Raw genomic sequence first — 26781 nt, forward strand, 5'->3', positions numbered from 1 at the left:
GGAGAAGTAACTAAACAAAGAGGGACACAGATAAACAGTTGCTACATTGGCGATATAAATGAAAACATCTGAGCTTCCTCCGCCTCTCAATTCTCCCTTAATATTCACTAAAGGCAACTGTATGTCAGATATTCATCTCTCCCTTTCCCATACACACATGATTTCCTTCCATTTGTATACTGTAAGGAGACAGACCTATAGAGAGGCCAACAAGGAGAACCTGTTAAATCATTTGATATAAGAATAAATTTTTGGACCCATTCTGAGTTTCCGAAAGAATTGCTTATTGTTTATCAAAAGCAAGGGTTAAATGAATACCATGTTTGAAAATGTAAATACAGCCCAAAAATACCCACTTGGGCAGAAATGCAGACACTACCTAGTCACGCACAGTCACGCATGGCCTTGCTTATTGTTTCAGAGAAAACAGAAATTATAGAAAATAGAAAGTACATGCTATAATGCCCTGGTTCCCACTTTTCAAGAATACCCCACCTCCCATTTTCCCCATTCCACTCCATTGCTGATAATGCTCTATTTCTGTTCCCTTTACAGAAAAGCTCCTCAAAAGAGCTGCTCTACTGGCCCTCTCTACTACCTCCCCTCCTATTCTCACTTGAACCTGCTGCAATCAAGTTTTCGCTGTCAACACTTCACCAAAGCCACCCATCTGAAGTGGTCTTCGTATTGCCAAAGCCAATGGCAAATTCTCTGGCTCTTTCTTACTCAAACTTTCAGCCTCTCTGACAGTAGAACACTGCTTCATAGAATACTCTTTCTTCACTTTGCTCCTACCTCGAGGACCACTGCTCCTCGTGATGTTACCCAGGGAGGGTTCCAGAGCTCAGTCTTTATGGATTTGGCAATACCATCTACAGACTTCTGTACAGAAAATGTTTAAGTATCGCCTGGACCACCTCTCCCTTGTGTGTATGCATGTGCACGTGAGTACCGAAGGTATGTGTGCGTGTGTGCGTCCACGAACCCAACTAGTCAACTGCTTATGGAACTTTGCTGAGTAGATGTTTAATGTCTCATGTACCCAAATCCACACCTGTTCTTTGGCAAGTCTTCCATCTCAGAAAATGGCAAGTCAATTCTTGACCTTTTGTCACCGAAGACTCAACACAGCAGCAAATCCTATTTAGCTCTATTTCCAAAAGTTGACAATTTCTCAGCACCTCCATGACAACACTGGTGGAATCCACCATCATCCTTTGTCTGGATTATTTCGATGGTCTCCTACCTGGACTTCCTGCTTCTACCTTTCCCCTCCTATAGTTTATTCTCCACTCAGCACTCAGTGCATCCTTTTTAAATGTAGGTCAGTTAGATCATGACACTCGTCCCTTCAGTGGTTCCCACTCTAAATCAGAATACAAGCCAATGACCTAGGAGGCCCTCCACAACTGTGACCTCCCTGACCTCATCTGCTACACCTCTCTCCACTCTGGCTTCCTTGCTATTCTTCAAATATTGGGCACACCCCTGTTTCAGGCCTTTGCCCTTGCTGTCCCGTATGCCTAGAATACTCTTCCCCATGTATACACAGCTTCTTCCATCAACTCCTCAAAGACATCTCCAGAATGTCACCTTATCAAGAGGCCTTTCCTAACTACTTGGCATGAAACTGCAACACTCCCACACTTCTATCCCTCAAACCCTGCTTTACATTTCCTATCTTATATAATAAAAGGCTGATATGCAAATCGACCAAATGGCATAATGACTGGTTGCTATGATGCGCGCTGACCACCAAGGGGCAGATGCTCAATGCAGGAGCTGCCCCGTTGTGGTCAGTGCTGGGAGCGCCACTCAGCCAGAAGCCAGGCTCATGGCTGGTGAGCACAACAGCAGTGGCGGGAGCCTCTCCCACCTCCGCAGCAGCACTAAGGACCCCTTGGGGGATGTCTGACTGCCGGTGCGAGGGCGCAGGCCAGGCTGAGGGACCCTTCCCACCCCCCCCACCCCCCAGTGCACGAGTGTCGTGCACTGGGCCTCTAGTTTAGTATATACTTTAGTAAATACTTTATATATGTGGTGTTTGATTATTGTCACCAGAATACAAACTCCAGAAGTGTCCTGGTCACTACTATATACCCAGCATGTGTCATAAGTAAGTGCTCAGGAAATAATTGAATGAATGAACAAACTTCACTGACAGGAAGCTAAATAACAGTATTTGTCTATAGGGTAATTGTTAGCAGTGTTAAAAAAAAAAAAAAAAAAAACACACATCAAAGAACACTCCTATACACCTTTAGCCTCCAAATACCCCTGTTACATGCTATATTTGTCAAAGATAAATGTTTCAGCCATAGAGGTTTCAAGTCAAGGGAAAGCACAGTTGTTGTTAATCAGGAAACTCTGCAATTATTACAAAACACATTTTCCCCCAAATCATTAAAATGTTACCCCCAAGTGGCCAATGATATAAAAAAGTAAAAATTTTCAATTAAACATGCCAATGAGAGCATAACTGAGTAAACAACAGGAAACAGAAATTTCTCAAACACTTTTCAATAGCAAAATAGACAATTATTTGCTCCCAGAATTTCACAACATATGCAAAAAATCAAACTGACAAATGATGTAAATTTCCTTTAATTCTATAAATAAAATTTATGATGTGTCAACAGTTGAGTTTATAATAAACATATTTGTGATTTACTAAGTGTCCACTCCCTTTGTTAGGCAAAAAGCAACTAAGAAATTAAAAACACTAGGACCCAGACTCTGGGATCTGATATAAATTGTCACCAGGCCATAAAAACCAGCAAGGAAGAGAAATACACTTTGATTCTCAGCTTGGGGAGATTGGCTGAAGGACTAGCACGGATCCAGCAATAGAGACCGTAGATTTCATCCCAAACTTCCACTTACTTCAGGAGTTTGGTCTAATCTCCTGTTTCTCATTTAATCTTTGTTTTGCCTTGACTTGGGATTTTAGAACTAAGATTTTCACCTAGAATCACATTTTCTCGCCTTCAGTCTTGCCCTGCATCCAGACACCCATGCTGCCCCAGCAGGACTTTAAAAAGCTCACCTTGTGACTATGGGATTTTATCTTTCCTTTTTGCCTTGGAGTTTTCCCTCTTTAAATACCAATCATTGTAAGTTCTCTTCTCTAAAAATATTTTTTAAAGGGCCTATTTTTATCCTGGGAACAAAATCAAATATCTTTGAAGGTATAATATATTTTACAGTCAAAAGACTAATCGTAGTTTACTTACCCAGCAGAATCTGACCCAGTGTTTGGAGAAAGAAAATACAGTTGGTAATAAAAGTGAAGAACTAGAAAAACAAACCAATGGCTTTAGGGCATTTTCGTTTTCTGACCTCTTTTCTAAGATATTTTCCTTTAACATCCTAGACGCTGACGGGGTTCAACTGTCTAGGCTTACTTCAGTTTGTGGATGAGGAACGGCCAGGAACAAGCTGTGGACTGCAGTCCGAGGGAAGAGGTGACAGCCTTGCTGAAGGCACCACAAGTAGAGGCAGCAACAGGGACAGTTCTGGGGGGCCTGCGACTCTGGGTACCAGGCTGTCCCACAGTGATGTCTCCCACGTGACTTTAAAACCTTCCCTGTCTGGAACAACATATCTGGAACTCTCTCCTCTGCTCCTAATTCTGAAACCCGAAGAACCTACTGTTGCCCTCCCATCCTGAATGAACCATGGCGTTTGAAATGTTGTGATAAAGAGTTGAAGAGCGCAGCCGGTGTGGCTCAGTTGGTTGAGCGGTGTCCCATGCACCTAGAGAGGTTGCTGGTTCAATTACCAGTCAGGGCACATGCTGGGTTTCAGGCTCAATCCCCAGTAGGGGGCGTGCGGGAGGTAGCCCATCCAGGTTTCCCTTTCACTGATGTTTCTATCTCTCTCTTCTTCTCCCTTCCTCTCTAACGTCAATAAAAACATTTTTTTAGAAAGACTTGAAGACACACATTCCCGGGACGATAGGGCTTAAATCAGTTCATAACTTTAAAAGTAGCCAAGAAGAAAGTCAGGGAGGGAGAGGGAGCTCCCCTCTCCTGTTTTCTCAGTTCTGAGTTGACAATGCAATCTTCTGCCTTGATCTAGAATGCTAACAATCATGAGAACCACACCTGGAGAGGGTTAAATGAGTTTGCTCAGGGATGTTTTGTTTTGTTGTTTAGCCCTCAACATTCAAGATGTTCCTCTTTGTTCGTGCCTCCCAAGGGAGCAGTACTATTTAAAAGATGCACTTTTTCATGTGAAAATCTCTACCTCCCTTAAGAACCTACACCATTTCTTGCAGCAGCACAGCTTTTGATGCTACACCGTGGCCATGCCGGGGAGAGGCTTAAGTACAACCCACACGGGGAGGACATCACTGTTGTCCCTGAGTGAACAGAACAAGTTACAGAGCAGTAAACACACACCTGTCTTCCATCTCTAAGACTCATTCAGCCTGGCTTGTTTGCACGGGCTCCTCACAGAGAAAGCGCATTAGATGGGCTTCACATGACTCACATTTTCTGTCCCTTCATTTGGAACTGAATTGGGATTTATTTATCCCCACATTTGTTGTTTTCCCAAAGAGACGTGATGGAGGCATTTGTTATCCGTCTATCACTCAGCATTTCCATAAATAACTTCTGTTTATTTGTATGTGGAGAAGCAAGTCTGACTAAAAGGACAGATATCTATTGAGCGATGTGTTCACCAAGGAACAAATTTCATGACTTAGTCACAAGCTTGACGAAGTGGCGGCCATCTCTCATGGGGGTCCCAGCTTGCAGAATCTCTATTCTGCAAGCTTGGATATCCCCAATTCTGTAATTCTAAATTACTTCACAGATTTCAAAATGCCACTTTTCTTCCATATAATTAATTGCTTCACCAGATCAAATTGGAGAGTTGTTTTGGAAGTTGCAAAATGTTCACATCTTCAACTTCCTTAGTGCCTCTTAAGAATTAAGATTCCATAGAGCCTATATAATTTCTCTGACAAACATTTCTCGCAAAATCAACCTCCTTCAAAAAAAAGTTAGGATCCTTCTCCATCTAGAACCAATAGAGCCTCAGCTCCTACAGCAGTGATGGCGAACCTAAGACACACCTGACAGAGGTGACACACGAACTCATTTTTTTGGTTGATTTTTCTTTGTTAAATGGCATTTAAATATATAAAATAAATTTCAAAAATATAAGTCTTTGTTTTACCATGGTTGCAAATATCAAAAAATTTCTATAGGTGACACGGCACCAGAAAAACCTTAAGTTAGGGTTTTTCAAAATGCTGACACGCCGAGCTCAAAAAGTTCGCCATCACTGGCCTACAGCATCCCCCATGGAAAGCCAAGGCATTCGCCAGGCAGGACGGGCCAACAGTCCTCCCTCACGCACTTACTTCCTTCACCTACAGCTTCTACTCCTAGGAAACCTTTCCTCCTTTTCTCTCCACCTTCCATCCTTTTGACCCAACTGAACTCCCCCTTCCCTCCATGATTTTCCGCACACAGGCATGCCCAAACAGGACAACCTCCCCCGCCCCACATCTTTACCTGGCTCTGCACATACTTCTATTTAGGAACATACGTCTACTTCTCCAACCTCCCCTTGGCTTCTCTCAAACCAAGGAAAACGGTTCACATTTTTATCCTCCTTTTCTATTCATAACATACATGTCACCTGGTGAGTCTCCTTCTCTGACAAGGGGAAAGAACATGTGGCGAGAGGTGAGGGACACAGGAAAGAATGAGGGGGAGGAATGAAGGTAAGTGACCCGAGGTAGTAGGAGCTCGGGCTGGGAAGCCAGGGCAATTCCATTGTCTGAGGGAAAAGCAGAGAAGCGACTCTTCCTCAAACAGCCAATACCTGTCAGGCACAAAACTTTAACAAAGGTGAATGCCCCATTATCTTCACAAGGGAACCTGGGAGTTTCTCTCTTACACTAAAGGCAGACATAAGGAAGAAAGTGACCTTTTACAGCTTACAAAATTTAAATTCTGCTTGAAGGGGAAAAAAAGTCAAGAGACAGGGCAGAGAGGGAAGTGAAACCTGCTGCCTGGACCAGCATTCTGAGTCACTGCAGCTGCAGGTCAGAAGTAGACACCTCAATGTGCCTCTCAGGGAGTCCAGTTCTTTCTCATAAGCAATCAAAATCCAGAGCAAACCAAAATATCATTTGAATGCATCTTATTTTAAGAGGCACTAAGGAAGTTGAAGATGTGAACATTTTGCAACTTCCAAAACAACTCTCCAATTTGATCTGGTGAAGCAATTAATTATATGGAAGAAAACTGGTATTTTGAAATCTGTGAAGTAATTTAGAATTATAGAATCGGGGATATCCAAGCTTGCAGAATACAGATTCTGTCTTTCTTTTTCCCTCCCAGCACACACGTCTCTCTGGCTCAGTTTTTAAATGACTTCGTCAAATGGCCCTAACGTCTCTCCCAAAGGATTACTGCCTAATTCAATAGATCTCATCATTAGGAAAGATTTCCGTCTAAAAAAATCCCTTTTTCAAAATCGTCCTATTATACCTAGCCGTGCTCCAATATCATGTGATAAATAAAATTAAAAATGATTAGTTGGCCAATACGAAATGAATCACTGATGTGCAATTACGCATTGTCAATCTTCCAGCTGTCATTTCATTCTTTTTAGGTTACTCATTTTCAACTTCCTCTTTTGCTTTTGACTCTCATCAAAATAGTGCCTCTCCAGTTGAATACTGACAGTTTTAAAGTTCATCCACAATTTTTTTTAATACTTCTTCCTTCAGGAGGTGATGTGTACTTGCCTGCCCTTCAGCATGGACTGGTCTTAGTGACTCTTGTCTACAGGAATAGATTGAAGCAGAAGTGATGGTTTGTGACTTCAAAGTGCAAATCCTAAAAGGCCATGCAGCTTTGGTCTTGTTTTCTCTCTCTCTCTCTCTCTCTCTCTCTCTCTCTCTCTCTCTCTCTCTCTCTCCCTCCCTCCCTCCGTCCCTCCCTCTTGAATCACTCACTTTGGGGAAGGATAGCACCCATGCTGTGAAAGCCTGTGAAGAGGCCCATATGGCAATAAACCGGAAATCTCCTGCCAATGGCCGTGTGAGTGAGCCATCTTGAAAGCAGATCGCCCGGCCCCAGTCAAACCTTCAGATGACGGCAGCACCTGCTGCTACCCTGATGGCAACTGAGCCAGAAAAGAACCGAGCCAGAAGCAATCACCTAAGGTACTTCTGAATTCCTGAACAATAGAAACTGTCAGACATTTGGTGCTTGAAGACACTAAGGTTTGGAGTAATTTGTTACACAGCAGTAGATAAACTAACATAAACACATACACACTCCTCTTCTCTGTTTTTCTTTTTGGCCTAGATTCTAGAAAACATAGAAGCAGAACTTACAGATCTCTCTAAATGCACAGAGCACTGCCTGCATGCTGTATGGACTCATGAAATGTGTACTGAGTGCCTGCTAAGCCACAGAGCTCAAAAGGCACACCACAACCATGTACCTTACACTCATGCCCAATTCACAGACAAGGGCACTACAGAGGCTTTCATCAGAAACTTGACCAAGGTCATTTTGTTGGGAAATGGTAGAGCTGGGATTTCGATATAAGCCATTGTCCTTTTCTCACTACCCCAGTGCCTCTCCTACACTTTCAATGAGCATTACTATGAAAACTATAGGACACAAAGTACTTGGGAAGGCTGGGATGAAGGAGAAAAGCATGCTACCAAACTGAAATTGGACATTCCATGTGAGCAAGAACCCCTGAGACCTAAGAATGCTCTATTAAAAACCCAAATTGGTACGCAACCATAAATAAATCGCACATGAGGCCCTACTGAGCCCCAGTCCGGGCAGAACGACTCTCTCAGTGTTCGGAGATCTTAGGAACTGATGGAACTGACCCACCCACCCTCTGTCCATCTGCCAACCCACCCCAAGCTTTCTTAGAAGTGAGGGGGTGTGGACAGGGGGAGAGTTAAAAGGGGAGTGTAGAAACGAACTAAAGCAGCTGGGTCTTCCCTCTAAAAGGCAATCTTTGGTGCTCTGAGCTATCAGGACGCGCAGCTGTCAGAGGGAAGGGCATAAACAGAACATGTGTGAGCTGGGGTCTTAGGCTACAACACACTGTGAGGGCTGCACATTGCCTCCGGGGATGGGATGCTGTAGTAAAGCTGTGCGCAGCATTAAGGGAGATAAAAGCCTCCAGAAAACCCAGAAACAGCCAGCCATATGAGCCAAGCCTCACGAAGGATATATTTCAATTAACTGGGGAGACACTAAGAATCCAGAGTACTTTTAGCAATACGTTGTATGGTGCCCCATCCCCAGCCCTTTTCAGAAAATGCTGACGAACCTCGTTCTTGTACCCAACATTAACATGATACAAAGCTTCTCTCTGGCCGGTTTTACTTGGTTTTCCATTTCTGTTTTAGCTGCTCAATGTTCAACTCTAATTTACAAATTCCCTGAGAGTCTCTGATGAATCTAATTTCATCAATACCATCTCTGGTGGCATTGCTCTTCTACCAGGTCTCCTTAGAGGCAGCTGACCGACTCAGATAGGTGTTTACTGAGTCAAGTATCTACACCCCCACCCCTCCTTTTGAGGTCCACTGTGGCAACAATAGCATTTTTTTTTTTTTACCTGTAGGTATCCTGTCTGATTAAAACAGTATCATCTACTCGACTGAAACTAACAACTGACTTGTCCAGACTGTTTTAAAAAGTAAATTTTCTCCCTGGCTGATAAGGCAATCTAAGAAAAGCTGCAGATGTCAAAGGAGTTAGCACGGCAGCAGACTGGATCCAGGCCTTTTTCGTGGTAGAAGGAAGAATGCAACCACACAAGGCCCTTTAAAGCTCAGAGTTGGCAAAGGGCTTGTATGCATACATATAAGCCTAACCAATGGACACAGAAAACAGGAGGGTAAGGGCATGAGTGTGTGTGTGTGTGGGGGGGGGGGTGTTGGTGGAGAGGCAATGGGGGGATAAGGACACATATGTAATATCTTAATCAATAAAGAAATTTTAAAAAAATAAATTTTAAAGAGCTGGTACACTGTCACTCCGCCCACACTCCAGTGGTCAAAGCAAGTCACATGGCCAAGGTCAAAGTCAATGGGATGGGAAAGTCCACTACACCCGCAAGGAGGCCATGGCAAGGGGGAGGAGGGAAGAAACTTACGCATAAGTAAGTTCTGAATGTGTGGGATCAAGAGCTCTGGTTTCTGCTGGATCTGAGGCAGGCGGTGCCATCACCAGATGCACCTGCAGCCATTAAGGGGCCTTCATGCAAACAACAGCTGCCAGGGCGTGCGGTTCCAGACATCAATCCCACACAAGAAGCCCAGAGGCCAGCAACCCAGGGAATGGGAGCCTCCACCCTCTCACCTGCCCTACGAATGCTTTCCTTCCTCTCACCAAAGCTTTCTAAATCTGTTTCTAGGAGACAGGGATTTTCAAATAACGATGCGGTTTTTCACAAAAGCAACCGCTGCCTATTAAAATGTTTTCATTTAGTTAAAAAAAAAAAAAAAAGCTGGATCCTTGGAAATACAAACTCGTGAAATGCAGTTAGAACTACAAGTATTTTTCTCATGGATACTTGATATGTGGTTAAAAAAAGAAGTTCCCAAAAGTGACTGTTTAAATAATACTCATAGTTATACATGAGCGAACGCATATGCATATGTGTGTATATATATATATATATACAGACATCAGCCATACAAACATGTATCTCTCTCAAGGTTTAATGTTTGCCTGTCAGAGAATTACTCAAATATAATGCTATTGCAAGCACCTCTTAGGAGAAAGGCTTTCTTCCCATGTAAGAATGTCTGCTCCCTTCATGTGGGGATAAAGGAGAATGAGGGCAGCTGGGTTTCAGTTTAATTACATTTCAGTTTCATGAGGGGCTAATACGAGGTAAATATTGAAAAATACGCAGAAATAACATCACAGACAATTACAACAAATAGTCTTTCATTTTTCAATCCCCACCTAAGCACATTTTCATTGATTTTGAGAGTGAGAGAGAGAGAGAGAGAGAGAGAGAGAGAGAGAGAGAGATGAGAGAGAAAAAAAAGAAACATCAATTGGTTGCCTCCAGCATGCCCCCTGACCAGGGCCAGGGGTCAAACTCAAACACAACCCAGGTATGTGCCCTTACTGGGAATTGAACCCAGGACCTCTCGGTGTACAGGACAATGCTCCTACCAACTGAGTCACACCAGCCAGGACCAAACATTCTTTTTAAAGAAATGTTATATAAAAATGTAAGAAAGGTACTGAGGTCTTTACCGCAAAGAGGGGGAGAGACAAACTCACCACAAGGCAGTCATTTTCAATGCTAAGAGGACACTTCAGGAAGGAGACTGACACATGAGGAGACATAGCATTCTACTTTCTCTTCAGAGCATCTCATGAGCAGTGTTTTGTTCAATCTTGTTTATTTTGAATCAAAACTATCATTTCAACTCCAATAGAGATTAATTCCCTAGAAACTATTTTCGCACTCAGACGTAAAATCAAGTAAAGCCCTCATTTCCTGGCCAAAAACAATTATACTGAGTAAGCACCATCTCTCTTCTTTTTCAAATGCAAACTTTCTCTTCCCAAAATGTTGCTTTGTAGTACCCCACCCCACCAGGCAACCTGTAAATTCATGTGTGTTATTTTTTTCCCTAGAAATAGCACATTTTGATCACAGAATATTCTGGAGCCATACGGTGTTTATTTCTCAATATCTTGAACTCAGCCTCAACCCCCAGAAACATCCTTGGATTGGTTTATTTATTATGAAATCGTGGGCCCTTGGGATTAAAGCCTCTTTCTCTTGCACGAAAGGCTTCCCATTGGGGAATTTAGATTACATCATCCTTCACTCTAGGTTTCCCTCCACGGTTCTTTCCATATTGCTGGATAAGCTTCCTGGAAGTGTTTATAATCAATCCATGTCCACCGTCCCCAGCTATCTTAAACTGTGTGTGAGCAGTCGGGAGGCAGGGAGAGAGTTCACGTTCACATACCTTCCCAGACTGGGATAGTATCAGACAGCTCCTGGTTAAAACATACCACCCACCTTCGCCTCCCAACTGAGGCACAGTGGCCATGAGAAGACCACACATGGAACTTTCTCTGCAATAGGTAATACCCTGTTCTTCAGTGGAATCGGGATTCCTGAAGACATCACTTCAGCAAAACCCTGATGTTAACCTTTCTTGAATGTTTTATTTTTTTAATATATTTTTATTGATTTCAGAGAGGAAGGGAGAGGGAAAGAGAGAGAAAAACATCAATGATGAGAGAGAATCATTGATCAGCTGCCTTCTGCATGCCCCCTACTGGAGATCAAGCCCAAAACCCGGGCATGTGCCCCGACCGGGAATGGAACTGTGACCTCCTGGTTCATAGGTCGACCACTGAACCACACTGGCCCAGCTTCCCGAATGCTTTCTTAATTGTTAGTTTGTACACAGTGTCCTATGACTTTGCTGTCTAGATGTGGATAAACCAACAGCGACTTAGCCAGGCATTACTGAAGCCTGGGTGATTTTCTGCTAGCCATCTTTCCTGCTAACATCCACACTGCCAAGAAGCTGGGAAACCAGCTGAAGGTTCCTGATTCCCACACAACAGTGTGTGGGCGACCCAGCAGCTTTAGGAACCTGTTGCTTTGGCAAAGGCAAAAGCACGGAGCTTCACCATCACTCCTTCTCTAAGGTGGTGTGTTGTCACACTTGATACTCCTCTTAGATGCTAAGTCACTTCCTTGTTAGTTGTCATCAGCTTCTTGTAAGATTGTTGCTGGCTGGTACAACTTCCACTGCCACTTAGTACCCGGCTGGCTGGGGCCAATCCCGAAGACACATTCGTTCATACACCAGATGCTAAAGGTAGTGTGCATGCAGGGATGGCTTCCAGAGCCGCAGAAGGTGTATCTACGGAACACTCTCCTCCACTTTGTCCATCTGCAAAGCTTTGCCCTAACAGGGCTCCCGACCAATCAGAAATGATCAGAGCCCGGCTGGCATGGCTCAGTGGCTGAGCATCGACCTACGAACCAGGAGGTCATGGTTAGATTCCTGGTCAGGGCACATGCCTGAGTTTCAGGCTCAATCCCCAGTAGGTGGCATGCAGGAGGCAGTCAATCAATGATCATCTCTCATCGTTGATGTTTCTATCTCTCTCTCCCTCTCCCTTCCTCTCTGAAATCACTAAAAATTTGGGTTTTTTTAATAAATTATCAGAGAGGGAAACTCACAGGATTGGAGTTGCCAGCACACTTTTTCTTTCTTCACATGATCTGTCCTAACACTCAGAGCCCAACTTTCAACATCCCAATGAGGCGAGGCGGTTCTTAGAGACAGACTCTTCTTCACCACCGTTTCCAAACCATTTCCTCTCTGAAGAGCTCCCTGTTGCAGTTCATCCTGTGCAAAAGAATCTGATCCCAGTTATTCTCATCTGTGCTGACAATAGTTTCATTGGCCTTTATCCAGGTGCCACTCTAAGGTTTCTCCCCTCTTTCACAAAGGGTCAGTCAAGTGGAGGATGAATATGGTCTTCCACACGCTGCGGCAACTTCTCTCCCATGGTGGGTGGTCTGAATGCACTTGTGGGGATTCTGTAACTGGCATTGAGAACCCAGAGCCTTTAATCGATGTCTGCCTGCCCCCTGGAAGTGGCAGGCATAAGCAGAACTGTCCAGGCCAAATACTGCCTGTATCTCCTAACCTTCAGATGTGTTTTGCCAGTCCAGGGCATCCAGGAAGACAGACAGTTGTACTGGTAACTATTTGCTGTACCAATTTGTAACCATAGAAAATCTTTACACCAGACACATGGACTTCCTTTTTTTTCAAAGGGAAATACACCATTTGTTACACGAACCCCTGAGATGCTTTCATGTCTTATGCTTCTTGATGTTTGTGTGAACACAGCCTGAAGGCTAATACTAGCACATTCAACCACAGAATCATTCAAAATGTGAAGGAGGGTAGGGGGGTCTAGTGCCTAAAGGGTCCACATCTGGGACCATGGACTGTAGCCAGGCCAGAACTGGATGCCGGAACTTGGGCAACAATCCTCTTTCTCAGACCTGAGACCAGCTGTTCTATCTGCAAATGGAGGAGCCCCAGGACTGGTCACTGGGTGGAAGTGGAGCTGACTGGCCTACTGCAAGGACTGGGAGAGGTCAGCACAGACCATCGCATCCGGGGCTAAGATGTCACCTGTGGCCCCGGTGCGGGCAGAACAAGGTTTCCTGCAGTCAGAAGTGGCCTACTGGGGGCTGTGTACGTGATTCCTGCACCACTATGGCTGCTTAGTGAGGCAGAAAGATTATGTTTAACACTTTACGTAAAACTAAAAAGCGGGCTGTGCCTACTCCTTTTTGTAATTTCACAACAGCATATGTTTGCAATGCCAGTCCTCAATCTCTTCATATCTCATCATAATGTCTCAGCACAGCAGGTGGCAAACTGGCATAGTCTTTTAAGAGGCTGACTTATATCTGTTTTAATAACTTTAGGAAGGTAGTGTACAGAAGAGGACACCTGCTTTTTCTGAAATTTAAAATTCCAGCTTTGTTGAATTGAAAGAACTAACATTTTGGACGATGACTTCAAAATATAGATAACCTATTTAAAAGCCAAGTCCATCTTGACAGGAAAACAACTGGAATTAGCAATGAGAAATCCCATTTAGAAAAGCATAGATTTCTAAATATTTACAAATATTAAAGTGATCAGATAAAAAGAGACGAAGCAGGTGAGGATTTAAATCAGAGAGTCCCCAGTCTGTTTGCTCTAGGACAGTGATGGCGAACCTATGACACGCGTGTCAGAGGTGACACGCGAACTCATTTTTTTTGGTTGATTTTTCTTTGTTAAGTGGCATTTAAATACATAAAATAAATATCAAAAATATAAGTCTTTGTTTTACTATGGTTGCAAAGATCAAAAAATGTCTATATGTGACACGGCACCAGAGTTAACTTAGGGTTTTTCAAAATGCTGACACGCGGAGCTCAAAAGGTTCGCCATCACCGCTCTAGGACTTGGCCTCGCCTGCAACCCAGCTGCCTGGGGAACCATGTTCGTTACGTGGATATTCCTGCTCATCCTAAGGATCTCCTTTATAAGTAACTCTGCACTCAACCTCAGTAAGTTCTCCAGTACTTACAATCCTCATGATAAAAATGTCCTTCCACCGCAGTCTATAACAGAAATGTAATTTTCTGGTTTTAACATTATCAAGCATTCCACGGTATTTTTACTACAACAGCAGATAGTTCGATGTGGATACTTACTACTCTCACGGTCTTTTTCTAGAGGGTTGTGCCAAACTAATCTCTTTACGCGTGAGTTATTTGGCTTTGCTCCTGAGCATGTGGTATTCTAATAATCTCAATGGGCTGTTTTCAGAAGATTTGCCTTTCAAATGTTATCATGTCATTTCAACCTCTCTTCTTCCTCTGTGTTAAAAGTGCTAAACCAAGCACAACAGCATTTGGCTTATGTCCTCAGTGCTTTCCTACACGTCACCAAGGAAGATACTGGATAAAGAAGACCCCTCTACCCCAGGCCATCCTTAGGACTTCTTTTCCGCATGACGTAGCGTATAATTTGCCTCTGGATCAGGATTCTTTTGTGTCTAGGTTCTCTGAGGATGTGTATTTCCAAGGTTCATTCACACTGTGGCATGTGTCGGCACTTTTTATGGTTGAATAGCCAATTATAGGATATACCACATTCTGTTCACCCATTATCAGTTGATGGGCATCTGGACTGTTCTTGCTTTTTGATGATTATAAATAACGCTGCTATACTGGTACACTTTTCTGGCTGCCTTCAAACTAAGTGGAGATATGTCTGAGTCTTTTCAGAGTGAGGAGGGTGGGCTGCTGTGACAACAAAGAACAGTTGGTTATGGCTCAACTGTCATGCTCCAAGCACCAATTAGGTCCAAAACCTAGATATTTTCAGTAGACTGGGAGACTGTAAATCTCTAGGTCAGCAGTTGGCAAACGACAACCCCTGAGCCAAGTCCAGCCAGCTGCCTGGTTTTTTAAAGCCTGCCAGCTAAGAATAATTTTTAGAGTCTTAAATGGTTACATTTTAAATAGTTATATAAGTACCTATATAAAACATCTTCGAGTTGTGTCTTGGCTCAGGAAGCCTGAAATATTTATTACCAGGTCCTTTAAGAAAAAGTCTGTGGACCCCTGCGCTAGATGATACTCATGCCAATTAAATTCTGTTAAGACCAACGAATAAATAAAGTGCTAGAGATATCCAGCAATCAGAGAACACCCAACCCAGATCTCATGTTACCCAGGAAGTGCCGCAGAGGCTGGTGAATACACAGACTCGAAGTAGGAAAAGCACGTGTGGGACAGGGATGGTGAGTTATGCCATCCGAACTCTGGGAAATTCCAATGACATTTACTCCTCACAACAGAGAACATCGCACCAGCAACTTGATATCTTGTGTCTCCCAATCCAGTTTGTTTTATCTGCAGAGTGTTAAAGTTAGCACTTCATTTAACACGTTTTGTTTTACTGAACCCATCATCCTCCATCCTCAGCCTCTTCCTGCTTCTTCAGACCAATTCTCCTTCCTTTAGCCTACGGTGTCAACAGCAAATCCTTATTCACTTAGGCTTGGAGTGCTGCTGCCTCCTCCTATTATGAGCTGATTAAGTCACACAATGCTTACAGCCTGAGGAATACATAGTTATTACTGCTTGCAAGGTAATATTATACCAACCCACTGGTAATTACTGTAGACCAGTGATGGCGAACCTATGACACGCATGTCAGAGGTGACACGCGAACTCATTTTTCTGGTTGATTTTTCTTTGTTAAATGGCATTTCAATATATAAAATAAATATCAAAAATATAAGTCTTTGTTTTACTATGGTTGCAAAGATCAAAAAATGTCTATATGTGACACGGCACCAGAGTTAAGTTAGGGTTTTTCAAAATGCTGACACGCAGAGCTCAAAAGGTTCGCCATCACTGCTGTAGACCATGTTTTTTTATCCCGCTTAAATGGGGAACACATTGTTTCTTTGCCAATCAAAATGTTTCTCTAGTCCCCAGAGCTTCTCACAGTAATGACAGTGGACTGTGAGGACACCCCAGACCCTCAGTTCCATCCCAAGATTCATCATGCCCACCGGATCATAATACTCCCATTTTTCTAAAGAGTCAGAATTATCGACTCCTATTGTTGGACCTTCATATCCTTCAGTAAAAGGAGCTTGTCTGTTTGCATTTGGTCTGTTCTACGAAGATGAGAAAGAAGACAAAGTTTCTGCACTTCCTCAGACTTCTCTCAATCTCCCCTTCCGTGACCCGGACAGTTTCCTTGGGGTTCATTTTATCTCATGCAAAGGTAGATGTGGAGTTAGATGTGGGGGCACAATACTTTTCCATCTTAGCTGTCACTTGTAACTTCTTTCTAGTATTAATCTTTCTATTGTTGTTCTTACTCAATTTTGCTACTTTTATTTTTTATTCAGAGAGAAAGGGAGATAGAAACGTCAATGATGACAGAAAATCACTGATCATGCCTCCTGCATGCCCCACACTAGAAATGGAGTCCGCAACCTGAGCATGTGCCCTGACCGGGAATCGAACCGTGACCGCCTGGTTCATAGGTCAACACTCAACCACTGAGACACGCCGACCAGGCTCAATTTTGCTATTTTAGTATCCTAATAGTCCTGCCAAACTACCTCTTTTTAAAACTTTCCCATTAGCCCTCCAGTTCTCAGTAGAGTTCTGGTCTCAGCAAAAAATAGCCCCGTTTCCTTTCCTGGCCTCCGATATGGCTATTTGCAAGTTCCTGGGCCTTTTTATTGAACGGCCGCCAACTTTGAGGGGTGGGGAGGGGTTGAACAGAGAACTCCATCTTTGTGATCACATGTTAGTCTAAATTACTTTACCAGCTCCCAACTATAGAGAAACTACATTGAAACAGGATGGGTGGGAAATTTATGGGCCACACAGATAAGAAACACATCCTTCTAAAATATAATTTCATCTTTCAGAAGACAGTTGAACAAAACTTTGAGAGTTTAAAATATATACATACACACACAGTGGGAATTTTTCTTCCAATAACAAATCATAAGTAACAAACCAAAACCACAGTCTAGCCAGTGATTCTCAGACCACCTTTCCCCATACCTTCATGTAGCTATAAACTCTCTCCTTTATCAGTATGATCATTAGCTTTCAAAAACTCTCCCCATCACATTCTAATTTTGGAGAGCTTCTAAAAAATATGTGATCTATATAAGACCACAAGGAAATAAGATGTGCCTCCTTTTTTTTAAATTAAGATTAGAAAAACTACATATACACAGAACGGGGATATTAACAAAGCACTTAAGTCAAAGGATCTTTAAACAAGATGGACACATCTATTGTTTTGCACATGCCTTGGAAGTTTTCTTGGCTGAGGGGCAAGGAGATGAGTTACACGATTTCTCCATACCTCCCTCTCTAAAATCCCCAGGGCTTCAGCCCAGAGTGGTTCAGTGCATCGAAAGGTTGCCGGTTCTATGCCCGGTAAGGGCACATACCTGGATTGTGCGTTCAATCCCTGGTCAGGGCATGTATGGAGGGCAACCAATCAATGTTTCTCTCTCACACTGATATTCTTTCTCTTTCTCTCTCTCTCCCCTCCTTCCTCTCTCTAAGTATGTCCTCAAGTAAGGATTAAAAAATAATATTAAAGCCGGCCAGTGTGACTCAGTTGGTTGAGCATCCTCCCATGTACCAGGAGTTCATCCATATGATTCCCAGTCAGGGCACATGCCCACACTGCAAGCTTTGATCCCCAGTAGAGGGTGTGCAGAAGGCAGCCAATTGATGTTGCTCTCTCATGGACGTTTCTATCTTTCTCTCCATATCCCTTCCTCTTTCTGAAATTAATAAAAACATACTTAAAATTATTATTACTTTCTGAAATTAATAAAAACACACTTAAAATAATAATAATAGTAATTATTAATTAATTAAAATCCCCAGGGCTTGCTTTCTTCGTCATCCCAATAAACCTCATTAAACTACTGCTCTGGGGGGCGTGCAGGTTGGGGTCCCAGCCTCAGATCACTGAGCAGAATTTTCTCACATGAAGCAAAGTAGGATATACAAACCTTACATTAGATACTCTTTTTGCTAAGTGACCAATTCTGAGGGAAGAATCCATCATTTTATGAGTGACCAGTTCGGGGAGGTGGGATGGACTCAGGGAATCAAATCCACACAGACACAGACCTCTAAAGCACCAAACAGTAGTACAAATTCTATCTCAGCTATTCTCGTGACTCCGGGTGGTGAAAAGCAGTCCTTTCCCACCTCACGACTGGCATTCTCTTTCACAACGGATGGCGCAGGCCATCCGTCAACGGGAGACCGAGCAGGAAGCTGCTGGAATGAGTGCGCACGTCCAGCCCCGGCCTCTGAATGGTCTGCGCCTCACTCCGGAACGTTTTCTGCAGATGCTGCCAGGAGACACTCTGGAACACCTAAACCGCAAATCATCACATTCCCCACCCTCGCAGCCAGGGCTCGTCCTTGAGCTCCCCACATGGTGCGAGATTCACCACGCTGGCCACTGATACAATGGCTCCTTACAAATCCAGAGGAAAACCTGCCACGCCATCTGCTTGATACACTACAGCGTGGACCCCAAAACAGGACAATACCCACTGCAGGTGTGCTCAGAGAATAACGCGGGCGTATCACACATCTCCCGAGGAACGCATCCTGGCCAGCTTCCTACATATTTTATCAATGTAAACACGGCAGGCGTATAACTGCATCTAAAATTAGAACACATGTGTCTCAGACATGGGACCATCTTGCAGGCACGGAATTACAGGCCACTTCAGATTCTTTTCCGACAGCCAAGAAAACTGCCTTTCCTCTGAATAAGAAAACAGTGCTGCTGTCTGGTTGTTTTAGGAACCAATGTGGGTTTACTTAAGTGATTTTAAAATTTTATCTACTGTGACACATTCAAGCCATCGAAACCAAAGTGTTTTCAGACGAGGCTACTATAACGTAGAGAGATGATTGGCTGGACGATACTCACACTGAAAAGGTGCAGCTACTTGATCCGGCCCGTATCTTAAAGGGAACGAACCTTCAGTGGACTGCTCTCCCGAGATCACCTTCTGGGCTGCAAAGTACTTAGGCTTGAGCACGTATTCCTGGGTCTGGCCGTGATGAATCACCACATTCTGGGAGGACAGGGGTGTCACTCTGGGGAGAAACAAAGTGAGGACAGGAAATAAATAATAGGTGTTTTAAAAGGCGAGTAAGAATAAGAAGTTAGTTAAACTTAGACAGGAATATAAATTCCATTCCAGGCTCAATTTTTCCTTCACATACTGTAGCTGGACATTTACAGCATCCAAGGAATTAACAGCTTGCCCTTGGAAACCTCCAATTTAACAGGGACTCTGCCTGGCCAGTCGAGAAGATTTAGGAGAAACGGGCCACCACCGGTGGATTCTAAGGGGGGATTCAGAGCACAGCTACCAGAAGCCTCCATGCAAAACACGTGGCATTTGTAAACAATAAAAAGACATGCATGGCCAGGCACATATACAAAAAGGCTTGTTTTATGTAAACCGATAAATAAGTAGGCAGTGTTGAAAATGGGAAGAGAATAAAGGCGGAATAGAATACAGAAAAAGGGTTATGTAAGAAATCCTAAGACGGAGTTCGGAGAAACTAAACAATGGGAATCTGTACCACACACAGTGGGCCCTTCCTGACACTAGAAGGGAAGCGGGGCAATCACGCCGAGCCTCACTTTCCTGATCTGGACCACAGACTCTGCCAGGGCTAAGGGGGAAAATGCTTGTAACAATGGGAACACACAAAACTGCAAAAAATGTAAATGATCTTCTGAAGTATAAGGGATGATGATGACAGGAAAAACAGACACTCATTCTATATAGTTAACATTTAAATATTTTATGCTGTTTCTCATAATGATTGAAACTGTACTATTCGGGTTCAATGTTTTATAATTACTAGTTTCTAAGAATAATAAGAATGACTAATCATAATCGCATTATTTCTTCAATATGAGTCAAGATCTCCGGGGACGCCTGAACACAATTACTGTGTTTTCACCCTCCTGGCCCAACCCTTTATTTTCTATGACAGTTCTCTTCTGCTGCATGTAACGTATACTTTAAAATAATAAGCTTCACCCAGCTTTAGTCATTCCCTGAGAGACAGAGCTGAAATCATTAGCTAAGTAAGACTAATAAATAATGAAGACTATGTAGAAGATATACCAACTGATTCCAGAAAAGGGCTGAATTGCTACTAAAACTGTATGGGCAGAGCATTTTAGCAGCAGACGGGGCCTTTGGAAGGAAACCTGCCTGCTCTCTGGTGTAATCTTAAATTTTATTGACTGTGGCACATTAAAGTCAACTAAACTGAACAAAATTTTTCCAAACTGCGATATTCTAACTGAGGACAATGGTTCCCTGAGCTATTCTCACACCGATAAGTTACCACGAAACTCTCAAGGTTGTCCCAAATGAGGGGCTCTGAGCCAGAGGAAGAAACGACACCAGGGCAGGTCAGTATGAAAGGTGAATTGTCCATCCACCAAAAACACCACCACACAGTGTCTCATCAAAAGCAGTAACTGAGTCCAAAATAAACTCTGTCTACTTGAGTTATTCTAGTTGGGGCTGATACATGAGCTATTCAGGGGGACAAGGTACCCATGAGAAATAGAGGAAGAAAAGGAAGCTGGGGCCCTCACTGGTTAGAGCATCATCCCAATATGCCAAGTTGCGGGTTCTATCCCCTGTCAAGGTACATCCATGGATAAATCAATGAATACATAAATAAATGGAACAACAAATCAATATGTCTCTCTCTCTCCCTTCTTTTCTCTTTCTAAAATCAATCAATTTTTTTTTAAAAATAAAGAAGCTGGGATTGAGAGTGCTTCTGTATTAACTAGTGATCTAAATCTAGCACTTTTTTTTAGGAATTTCTTTATTCTTCAACAGTTTGCAGAGGGACTTTAAATATAAAATAACATCCTTGGCAATCTGTTCAGCTCATGAACAAACTTTGGGAGCATTTTCATAAATAAAAAAATCATAAATGCTACTTAAACCCCTATAGCCATTCAAATTGCTTTCACGAAGTCTCCTTTATGATCTGGTTTGGTATTAAGAAACAGTACTGCCCTGGCCAATGTGGCTCTGTTGGTGGGGCACTGTCCCATACACCAAAAGGTTGCCGGTTTGATTCCTGGTTAGGGCACATGCTGGGGTAGAAGGTCCCTTACACTATCATCATTTTTAAAATTCCTTTTTATTTTTTCTGCTCTGGATGTTTTCTTCTACTGAGTCTTCCAAATCACTGGTTCAATCCTCTGCTTCATCCAAGCTACTATTTATTCCTTCTAGTGTATTTTTTTATTTCAGATACTGTATTCTTTTTTTCTGGTGTCCTTTTTTATGCTTGCTATCTCTTTGTTGAAGTTCTCACTGAAGTTCCTTGAACATCCTTATAACCATTTTTTTTTTACTCTTATATCTGGTAAATTACTTGCCTCCATTTCAGTTACCTATTTTTCTAGAGATTTCTCCTATTCATTTGGGAGATGTTTCTTTGTCCCCCCATCTGTGTTGCTTCTTTGTGTTTGTTTCTGCTCTGACTCCTAGTCTTGGTAGAATGGCCTTATATAGCAAGTGTTGTGTGGGACCCAGTGGCATAGTCTCCTTAATCACCTAAGATGGGTGTTCCAGGAATGTCCCTTATGTGGGTTAACGTGGGCCCTCCTGTTGTAATTGAGTCTTGATCTCTACTGGCCTATTCCTGTGTGGGGTCGACCCTCAGGCTGGCTGACTGTGGGGATTGATCGGCCCATACCTCAGTGTACAAGCTGTTGTGCAGGTGCTAACTACATGAAACGGAATTTGCCTCAGTAGGGTCTGGTGCCTGCCAAGATTTCCCATTGGATATGCCACTTGGGAAGTTTAACTGGATCCTGCTCTGATGTTGTCTGAAACTGGCCACTTGGTATGTTGGTTCTGAGGCCTCTTGGGATGGACTCTGGTGCCGGCCAATGTCAGATGCTGCCTGTGACTGGCCCTGGGAACCTGTTGGAAGCTACAAAGTGATCCACAGTTTGTGGATGCCTCTGCTGGGCCTCGGAGTGCAGGAAGGACCAAGCTGCACACCAAGGACAGCTTTAACCAGCACCAGGCCCAGGGGCAGGTCAGCAAAAGTCCCAAGGCACCCCAATTTCAGCCTCCACCTGTCTCCACAGGCCGACTGCCTGTTAGGCTCAACCACTGCAACAGCCACTGGTGGCACTAGAGTTGCATGAGGTAGGTTCTCAATGAGTCACTACGTAGGGGCATGCGGTGTTCACCAGATAGATAACAGGCTCAAACTCATCGTCAGTGCTGGGTCTGAGGCCACTCAGCAAATGTCCCAGGGCATTCCAGGTGTAACTACCACCCGCTGGTCTCAGGAAGCTGTCAGGGTGAAGCCAGCAGCGTTTATCAGGCCCAAACAGACCAAGATTTGGCCGTGTGAAGGGAGGCTCTGCACTGCTCAGGAAATGTGAGGTAAAAATGGCGCCCATACTCTAGCTGGTTTTCTCAGTGGTTAAAGCATCAGCCCATGAACTGAAGGGCTATGGGTTTGATTCCAGTCAAGAGCACGTACCTCGATCCCCAGTAAGCAAGCTCGATCCCCGGTTCCAGTTGGGTACGTGTGAGAGGCAATCAATCGATGTGTCTCTCTCACATCAATGTTTCTCTGTGTTTCTCCCCCTCCCTCCCATTCAATGGGAGGTTGGGAGGGGAATTGGCCCCCATCTTAGAGCCATGTAACTCACTCTGTCCAGATTCTGCAGGAGTGGGGAAGGTGGGGCCGCCAGGAGCCTGGAGAGCAGAGCTAGCAGATCTCCCTTGAGAGGGAGGTGCCTATCAGGTTTATAGGAAAGTGGAGGGAATATCCTCTGCCCCAAAGCCACATAAACTCAGTAACTGACAACCCCTGAGACTGCCCAGACCTCTACACCCTGACCCAGGCAGCCGACTCCTCGGCAGGGTGTGAGCTCCTCAGGGTGGGGCAACAGGGAGTCCAGAGGATGGAGCTATTGTATTTCCCCAAGCTCATGCCCTATGGAGGGGAGTGCTCACAGTGGTTTCCCCCTCAGCTTTCTCCCCTGAGCCACAAACTCCAGTCTCTCTTCTAACAATTCTAGTCCACTCTACCCTCCCTCTGCCAGAGCCCAGGATAAGTGGCTGTGAATGAGATTGTGTGTGTTGACCCTCTTTGAGGGTGCCTGTGTCTCTAGCAGACTCCATCTCCCCCTGGTAGATAAAATCCCCACAAATTTTCACAGCCAGATGTTATGTGGGCGCCACTTCCTGGCTCTGGGCTTGCAGTTGAGACCCCACGATTCTCTGGGGGAACCCCCACAGCTGAGATATCTCTCTGGAATCCCTGCCATGAGAGCGGAGCCAGCCCTATTTGCATCTCCGCCCCTCCTACCAGTCTCAGTGTGGCTTCTTCTGTAATTCCTTGGTTGTAAGACTTATTTTCGGTGAGTCTTCAGTTGGCAGTTCAGTTTGACTGCTCTATATTTCAGTTGTAATTCCAGTTTGGACATGAGAGGAGGTGAGTGTAACATCCACCTCCTCCACTGCCATCTCGAGCTCTAGATCTGTCACTTTCAATCCTTTAGTCTCAGGAAAACCCTGGATTTTCCCAGACTCAATGCCATGAAGAGCACTCCCCTCCCTTTGTCACTAGATTAATGACTTAAATTACTAAAAGCCTTCACATTGTAAACACTTTTGTTTCAATGATGTAAGTGTTGTTTTGAACTTTAAGTGTGTTTGGTTGGGATGGAGTAGAAAGTGAAACAGCTGGATCCATCTGGTGGGGTTGATAAGAACCACAAGTCTATTCTGTTAACCTCGAGACAATGGGAAGCCCTCTGTCTCATCTCAGGGGCAACTGGCACCCCAGCGATGCTGTCATCCTGTCCCTGTGCTGCTGGCACCTGCTAGGAGAAGGACAGGCTCACTCCTGTTCAGAAGAGGACCATCCAGCATCCCAGGAGACCTTGGGGCTGCTACACCACTTCCTGCTCCCACCACAGCCACGTAGGTGAGACTGCAGGGTCTTCCTTTTAGCTGAGGCCCCCCCGCCCCCTTCTCTCCCCTCTGAATCAAGGAAATGAGAGGCAGCAAGAAATGAGCTGAAAGCATATGTCCATACAAGCTCCTTTTCCCTACACATAACAGAAAGGAAATGAACAAATAGAGAAGATCGAGGTGTGCTGGGTCTAGAACTTGAGTATCAACCCTCAGCCATCACTCATTTAAGGACATGAGCAATAAGAAATTACCGGTGTAATGGTACTTAAGTCTTCCTACAGTAAACTACTCTGCAGGTTACAGCACATTATAGATAGGGGGCTCCACAGAACTGCACCTGTCCTGATGACTCCCTAAGGAATCACAGCCAGTGGTTTCAGGGCACTTGGTCGAGAATCACTGGGCAAGGGCACAGCCACAGAGGAAGCAGCCTTGCTAAGGAGCCACAGCGTTGTTCTGGATGCTGAAACCAAGTAAAGCAAAGAGTGACAGGAAGAAGTAGGGTTGAACACTGGTGTCTTAACTAAAAAGTCTCTCCAGGCATACCTCTGAGACGTTGCAGACCGCTGCCATAAAGCAAGTGTCGCAATAAAGTGAGTTGCACAAATGTTTTGGTTTCCCAGTGCATATAAAAGTTATGTTTATCCTATACTGTAGTCTATTAAGTGTGCAGTAGCATTATGTCTAAAACAACAATGTACACACCTTTAATTAAAAATACATTCTCGCTAAAAAATGCTAACCGTCCTGAGCCTTCAGGGAGTCGTGACCTTTCTGCTGGTGGAGGGTCTTGCCTCCATACTGATAAAAGTGTCTGTGATAAAACAGTATTGTGCCATCAAGAAAGCACAATAAAACAAAGCGTGCCTGGATGTGAAGGCTGTTGTCCCTACTCTAGCAAACAGAACATCCAGAAGTCCAACTTCCACTTCCCTGGGGGAAAGGAATGAGTATTCTCTGAAAGAATGGAACCGTGTGGTTTGAACCACAAAACTTACTTCCCCAGAGTAAGGCCCTCTCCTTCTGGCATTATAGGTTCCCCTCGCATAAAGACTGGCTTCTCACATTTCCCCTAAAAGGCAACTGCTTGCCAGGCAACCAGGAAGAGTGGGAGCTCCAAGAGAATAATCCCAGAGGGGGGAAAGGAGAGGCATGAGAATGGAAAACATAATTGAAATTTTAGAGACACTTGATTATATGGTGATGAATGCAACTGGTGGAGTGGATTTAGGAAAAATCCATTCAGATGTGATGCTAGGAACACCATCCTTTAAGAAGTACAGAGCCCTGGCCAGATAGCTCTGTTAGTTAGAGCATCTGTCCTGATACACCAAGGTTGCAGGTTCAATCTCTGGTCAGTGTACATACAAGAATCAACAAATGGATGCACAAATAAGTGGACCGACAAGTCAATGTATCTCTCTCTCCCTTCCTCTCTCTCTCTCTAAAATCAATCAATAATTTAAAAAAAAAGAAGAAGCAGCACAGAAGTGTCAGCAAAGAACACATACAAAGGTAGAAACCCAAGTACCCCATACTTGGCCTTGCATTGAGAGGTATGTCCACAGACACGATGTCGCAAATGTCAGAAATAACCCATGTTTCCAATGTTGGTGATATAAATGTACAGAGTGAGCTGGGGGAGGATGGAAAATTCTGAAAGAGGAAGAGGAGACGTAGAGGGAAGATTGAGAGGCCGCTGGCCTCATCTTCCAAAATGAAAGGTCACCAGATAACATCTATGACCTTGATCGATGAAGCTAATAGACGAAGTTGGTTTCAACGTGCTATTGGAGTTTGCCCAGACAGAAACTATGAATCTGAAATAAAGATTTTGAGAGGAAGGGTGGGGAGCAAGAGGTAAAGTAAATAAGGTAAGTCCCATCCCCCGTGGCAAGAAGTTTTAGATGACATCTAAAGGGAATAAATTAAGAACTGGCTGGATGGAGGGAACTACCCAAAGGACTAATAGGATCTGTGGTTACTAGTAAGTGACGGAGGGGCAGGGACCAAGGAGAAGGAGTCAGGCTACCTGAAGGTTTCAAGCCTGGCTGACGGGAAGGGTATTTGGTTCAAGGCCCAGGTGAAAAGCAGAGCGAACGGGCATGCAGCATGATGGCAGCCGGAGGAAAGGAGGGTCTGTGACCAAGATCACTATGTTCCTTTTAGAGACAGAAATTCGAGGTGGATCTCTGGGAAGCACTTAGGAAAAGCCCCGAGTTTAGGAAAAGTGATGTTCAAGGTGGGGCTGACTTCTCCAAAGGCAAAAAAGTTTCAGAAAAAAAATATGGAACCACAGGGTTTGGGAGGATATTTATTTAATGGTGGGAACATAAAGAGAAAGCAAAGGCGGGGAGGTTAGAGGCAGGGAGGACAAAAATGACGTAGGTCCAGAAATGACAAATGGAGGAAAGGTTCTGGGAGTCAAGGAGAAAGGACCACCTGTTCACTGCTGGGGGAAAGCCAAAACAGAGAAATACAAAGTGAGAAAAGGTCACTGGGTTGGGTAGTAGGTCGCTGGTCCCATCAACACGGCTGCTTCAGTCATGACAAGAGAAGTGTGACCACACACACAGGGTGAAGCACCGGGCGGGCGGCGTGCTGGGGGCCC

The 26781-nt window shown here is 44.1% G+C and overlaps 1 protein-coding gene across 12 annotated transcripts in view; it reads right to left on the reverse strand.

Annotated features, from left to right (window-relative positions):
• Positions 1 to 26781, reverse strand: part of LTBP1 (latent transforming growth factor beta binding protein 1) — a 344018-nt gene that overhangs the window by 209104 nt on the left and 108133 nt on the right. For 11 of the 12 annotated variants that reach the window (XM_036334902.1, XM_036334896.1, XM_036334900.1 and 8 more), the window contains exon 4: positions 19097 to 19266. In XM_036334902.1, coding sequence (XP_036190795.1) covers positions 19097 to 19266 — 170 coding nt within the window. The remainder of the gene's footprint in view (positions 1 to 19096; positions 19267 to 26781) is intronic. The other variant, XM_036334893.1, reaches the window with a different exon arrangement.

Source organism: Myotis myotis, unplaced genomic scaffold, assembly GCF_014108235.1.
Source record: "Myotis myotis isolate mMyoMyo1 unplaced genomic scaffold, mMyoMyo1.p scaffold_m19_p_14, whole genome shotgun sequence".
NCBI lineage: Eukaryota > Metazoa > Chordata > Mammalia > Chiroptera > Vespertilionidae > Myotis > Myotis myotis.